At 41.4% G+C, this 5,248-nt stretch overlaps 1 protein-coding gene across 5 annotated transcripts in view; it reads left to right on the top strand.

The window, feature by feature from the left end:
- Positions 1 to 276: 276 nt before the first annotated feature.
- Positions 277 to 5,248, top strand: part of arid1b (AT-rich interactive domain 1B) — a 95,143-nt gene continuing 90,171 nt past the window's right edge. For all 5 annotated transcript variants that reach the window (XM_016562560.1, XM_016562562.1, XM_016562563.1 and 2 more), the window contains exon 1: positions 277 to 1,731. In XM_016562560.1, coding sequence (XP_016418046.1) covers positions 742 to 1,731 — 990 coding nt within the window. In that variant the 5' untranslated portion in view covers positions 277 to 741. The remainder of the gene's footprint in view (positions 1,732 to 5,248) is intronic.

The following is a 5,248-nucleotide window of genomic DNA, read 5'->3' as shown; positions in this document are numbered from 1 at the left end:
TGCTATTATTACAACAGTATTTTTTTTTTAATTCCATCATTTCGTTTACATTCATAATGACATATTTACAACATTATTTCTATTTTTGTTAATGCATTTGAGCCTCTCCACAGCATTTTGCAGTGTAACGAGCGTATAGGATCACTAGCTATAGTTTAACAAATTAACTATATAAAATGGAATGAATTAAAATGTAAATACAGAAATCCTAAAAATCCGAATCAGCCGGTCCGTGTTTTCCAGCGGACTCGGCGCAGAGCAGCGAAGAGCTGGAGGAGATGCTTGATAATGCCATGCTGGAGCAAAGGGGCTCCGGACTGCACATTTATACACGTTCACATTTGCCTCTGTGGGAATTGGAAGTTTGGTATTGCAAATACACTTTTGAATATGTGAAAATATATGAACGCCTCTGCTCACCCCAAAACACCACCAGTTAAACGCATAGCCTATTTCAGCATATATTTTTTTCTCTGTTTCAACGCCTCAGTAATTGTTTTCACAGCTCGTGCCCATGCAACACACAGCCATCCCCTGACAGGACAGCGCTGGCAAGGGCTCCATCCACGATCTCAAATCTAATGGTGTGAATGAGGAGGAATCGGTGTGATGTGGGGCTGTGCGCTGCCTCGATGAATAATGTAGATGGGCATCAGCATGCGTCTATAGTCTCTGCGAAAACAAGGACGCTGAGAATCAACGCACACAGCCTTTTCTGCTCATTTAACAGCGACTTCGAGTATGGAAACGGGTCTGGTCGCGAATCATCAAGTGACAAATGTTGGAAGCGGAGATCCCCCTCCTTCGCCTCATCATCGCACACCTCCACAGCAACAGTCGCAAGCATCATTCCATCAGCAGCGAGCCGTGCACAACAACAACATCAACCCGACACCCGCGCGCGGAGATCGACAGCAGCATGGAGGGAAAGAGAACGCTCTGGAGACGCAGGTCGATCGCCATCTGTGTTTGCTGAACACAAGCGACGAGGAGGAGCGCTCGTCCAAAACCGGGGGGGATCGGATGGGCAGCAGGTACGAGCACTCCAACTTTGGACCATCGAGCAACAATAACAACAACAACAGCGGCGGCGGCGGCGGTGGCGCGTCCCAAAGCGGGAACAGCTCCGTTTCTGAGTTGAATCATTATTACGGGAATGGAAGAGGAGGGCCTTGCTTTGATCAACATGGCGGACAACAAAGCCCTAGGACGGCTTTAATGCATCAAGCACAGGGCAGCATGGATCAAGTGCAAAACTCCCACGAAGGGTACCATAATAATCCATACAACCACTATCCCAACTACCGGCCGGGGTACGGTGGCGCTGGATACGGTATGATGAGCCCATCGCGGCAGGGGAACATGATGGGCCCCGGTACCAATTCGCCTACCGCCGCTGCTGCTAGTCATGGCAAGGCTGCTATGGCCTCAACTACCCCAGCTCCCGGTGCCAACGTTGGGGGCTTTCAGAGGTTCCCCGGACAAAACCAGCAGCACCCTTCTGGAGCTACACCCACCCTAAACCAGCTCCTGACATCTCCGAGTCCGATGATGCGCGGATATTGCAGCGGTTATCAAGATTACAGTAACCCGCAGCAGCAGCAGTCCGGGATGGGTTTGGGCAAAGACTTGAGCTCCCCGTACAGCCCAGCTGCCAGCCACGGCTGGGGAGCACAACAAAGAAACCACCCGGCCATGAGCCCTGGGAATAACGGGAACAGCAGAGCTCAGGTGAACGTTTTAGCTTGCGTATGTATGTGTGTGTCAAGTTTCGCTTGCAGGTCTAGCCGTGGCCTGATGCTACTCGTATTACTAGCTTACAGTGTGCAGCTTTTATATTTATCCAATGCCAATTATCTGTGTAAATGGTGGAATATAATGCTGAGTTTGTTTTTTCCTGTTATAGTTATGATTATTCCGGGGTTTGGGCTTGTGTGCGGATTGACAGGCAGGTGAACATGTCAAGTTCTGCCCAAGGTGACTGTGTTAACGGTGTTAGCATGAGAGTTAGCCTGCGCTGAGACTTTCATTTCTGCTTTAAAGAGATGCTCGATACAGCGATTAGATATGCTGGGCTGCTTATATTCTTATAGACCGTATAATAATACAGTATTATTACCAAAAAGTCAGTGTCATGTTACTGAATAAATTATCGGTCGTGGTTTCGATAAAGAGCTCGTTCGTTAGGTGCCATTCAAATTATGGAACATTCTAGCATTGCGCTGCTGCTAAATAAAATTCGCTGCTTGTGCGTTCCGTTCCCGAGATCAATTGAAATAAAGCGATTTTGTGCTCTAATTCTACTTTCCAGATAAAATTTCGTTTTCAACGTTTGGTCACCAGTAAGCACTGTCTGTCTGAAACGAAGGGCTTAGACTGTGTTTTCAGTACACAGCGCTACTGATTAGCATTGTTAGCTGGTGTTAGCGCCTGGTCTGGCTTCATTATGCAGTAATTAATGTTTTCACATTCACCTCACATTCACTAGCTATATTTTAAAATATTATCCGTACTGGTTGTCTCAAACACAACATATTAAAATATAAAGAAATTATAAGGTGAGGTGGTGACTAAAGCTGTATTCCAAAACCCAGGAAGCTCACTAGGGTTTGAGACCATAAAGACCAAATATTTGACTAGTATGGTGACACGCTAGGTTTTGGCACTATGATACCCCAAATGCTGTCTAGGTAGGCTGTGCTTTAGCTTTTGAGATCCTAATACCCAAAATTGCTTTCTAGGTAGGAAGCCCACTGGGTTTTAAGAATGTAATGCCAGAAAATCCTATCTTGGTCGGCAGCTCACTAAGTTTTGAGACTATAATGTTGAAAAATGCTGTCTAGGTAGGCAGCGTACTTAGTTTTGAGATATAACCTTGGATGTCATAGTCCAGCTGGCAGAGTTACAGTTTTTCAAGTTCGATTTCAGTGATAAATTGACTTTGCTGCTTAATATGTTTTTGTGCAGGTCCAGGGGGGAAAGCTGATGAATCTATTGGAATAGTTTAGCATATATTAATATTCAGCCAGCTAAATGCTTTAGGTTTTGTCTTTGTTAAATGGTAAATGCTTATAGTGTAACAATTTGGTGTTACAATGTTTTGACAATTTTTTTAGTTAGTTGTTTACAACCAGTATGCGCACAATTATGTGTTTTGTCTATTTTGAGTTCTAAATCTGCATTTGTAGACAAAAAAACTGTGGTAAAATACAAGTTCTTATTTTTTCCTTCTATGGCTTATCATAAGCAAGAGGCAAAAGCTGCCTGCTTTCAGTTCTCCAGTTCTGCATCTGTGCGATCAGATGCTTTTTGGCTCTGGTCCTTCTCTGAATGGATGAGCAGTCCTGACCTTCACACATGCAGATTAGCCATGCTTTCATAGTGGCACATGAAGAACATTTGCGCTGGATTGCCCAGGAAACAGGACTGGAAGAGATGCCAAGACACCTGATAGCCCTCACACCTTCCATTCATTCTTGACTAATTTTGTACGACGCCTTGAGAGCATTTTGGATGTACCTTAGAAGATTAATGATTAACGAAGTCTGTTTGTCTACAGTTAATTTAGAGAAAAAAATGGAGCCCCACATAAACATTTAGAGGTGCCTTTGATCAGGAATAACGGTTGGAATAAAATTGCAGACTGGTTGAATTACATCAATAAGTTTGTGTTAGGCGGTGTGTGACAGATTTCAATTCTTTAGACATGCATGAAGATGATGTTGACATTTATGCTCATTTGCATTTTTAGGAAAAGGCTATTATAAGAATAACTTGAGTTGTTAATGGCTTATCTTCAGCATGAAGCCCATTTAAGCAGTCCACTTTCCCCAGGCCTCCAAGTGTGCGTTGCTCTGCCACTCTGGCTCCACGCAAAATGTAATTAGTGACAGAAATTCACCAATTTATTATGTGTTGTGTATGCGAGAAGTTTCACTCCCTTGTAAAAGCTTGAGGATGGTGGGATTTTTGGTTGTTTTTGAGAGTCTTTCATGCTCACCAAGGCTGCATTTATGTGATCAAAAATACAGTAACAACAGTAATACTGTGAAATACAATTACAACTTAAAATAAAATAAAATAAAAATGATACTTTTCATTTGGATAAATTAATGATAATTTTGATAATGATAAAAAAAATACTTTAAAATGTCTTTAATATTGAATAGGGTCACTTTTGATCAATTCAGTGCATCCTTGGTAAATAAAAGTAAAAAAAATCTTATAGACGACAATTTGAATGGTATTGCATTTAAATTATATACACAAATGCTAAATAAAATGCTAAATTTAGATAAAAGGTGCAAGCAAATGTTTTGTTACTTAAAAAAAAAAGTTTATTATTTACGTTTAAATATCCAATTTATGCTAGCTGTAAGAAAAATCTTCCAAGTTCCAATTTCTTTGTTGACTAGTAACTTCAACTGAAGTTCTGAGTTGCTTACAAACTGTACATTAGTTATTAATAAAAGAATGTAAGTAAATAAAGTAAGGCATTACGAATAATGAAACCCTGCCACGCTCACTTCCCTAGGTAATTTACATATCAGGGACTAGACCTATATTATCGGAATCATGAATTTGTTTAATAAAATGCCCTATTGGATATTTGTGTCATTAATATTTGTGTTATGAATGTAGTAACCATTTTATGAAGAAAGAAAACTCTCCGGGCTGTTCTATTTTGTGAAAATAGTCACTCTGCTGCACATAATGCCAACAAAGTCATTTAACTGTTACTATTTTCTCAGCATAGCATGACCTTGCGTACCTAATTGGTGATTTAATGATGGACTTGATCGTAGTGCATCAAGGAGGAGTGTTAGGAATAAATTAGAGGTGGAAATGGTTTATGCTTATAAAACGGTAGACTCGTCATTGATGACTTCAATTGTTCCTTGAGTAAGAATGACCTGGAAACTTCCAACAATGTTCCACTACAAATTCTTCAGGCATGGCCTAATGGTACACAAACGCTTTTTGTTCTAAACTCTCATTTGACAATATAGTTGTCTAGTCAGAGAAAATGTGTGTGTGTGTGACTGCAGAGCACTCTGGCATGACTGCTGATGCTTAAAATGTTCATTTATAGTGGCCTCCCAGGCTTTCTCAAATTGGTCACATTTTCTGTAAGTGCTGCTTCAATTGGCCTGAATTTGGCAGTGACATGAGAAGATTAGCTTGGATGGCTCTCAGTCTTTCTGGCAAAGATGAGACACTTGAGAGAAAACCTGACCCCCCCACCCCA

Source organism: Sinocyclocheilus rhinocerous, unplaced genomic scaffold (genome assembly GCF_001515625.1).
Source record: "Sinocyclocheilus rhinocerous isolate Xijiao unplaced genomic scaffold, SAMN03320098_v1.1 scaffold769, whole genome shotgun sequence".
Taxonomy (NCBI): domain Eukaryota; kingdom Metazoa; phylum Chordata; class Actinopteri; order Cypriniformes; family Cyprinidae; genus Sinocyclocheilus; species Sinocyclocheilus rhinocerous.
This window is presented reverse-complemented; position numbering and strand designations above follow the sequence as displayed.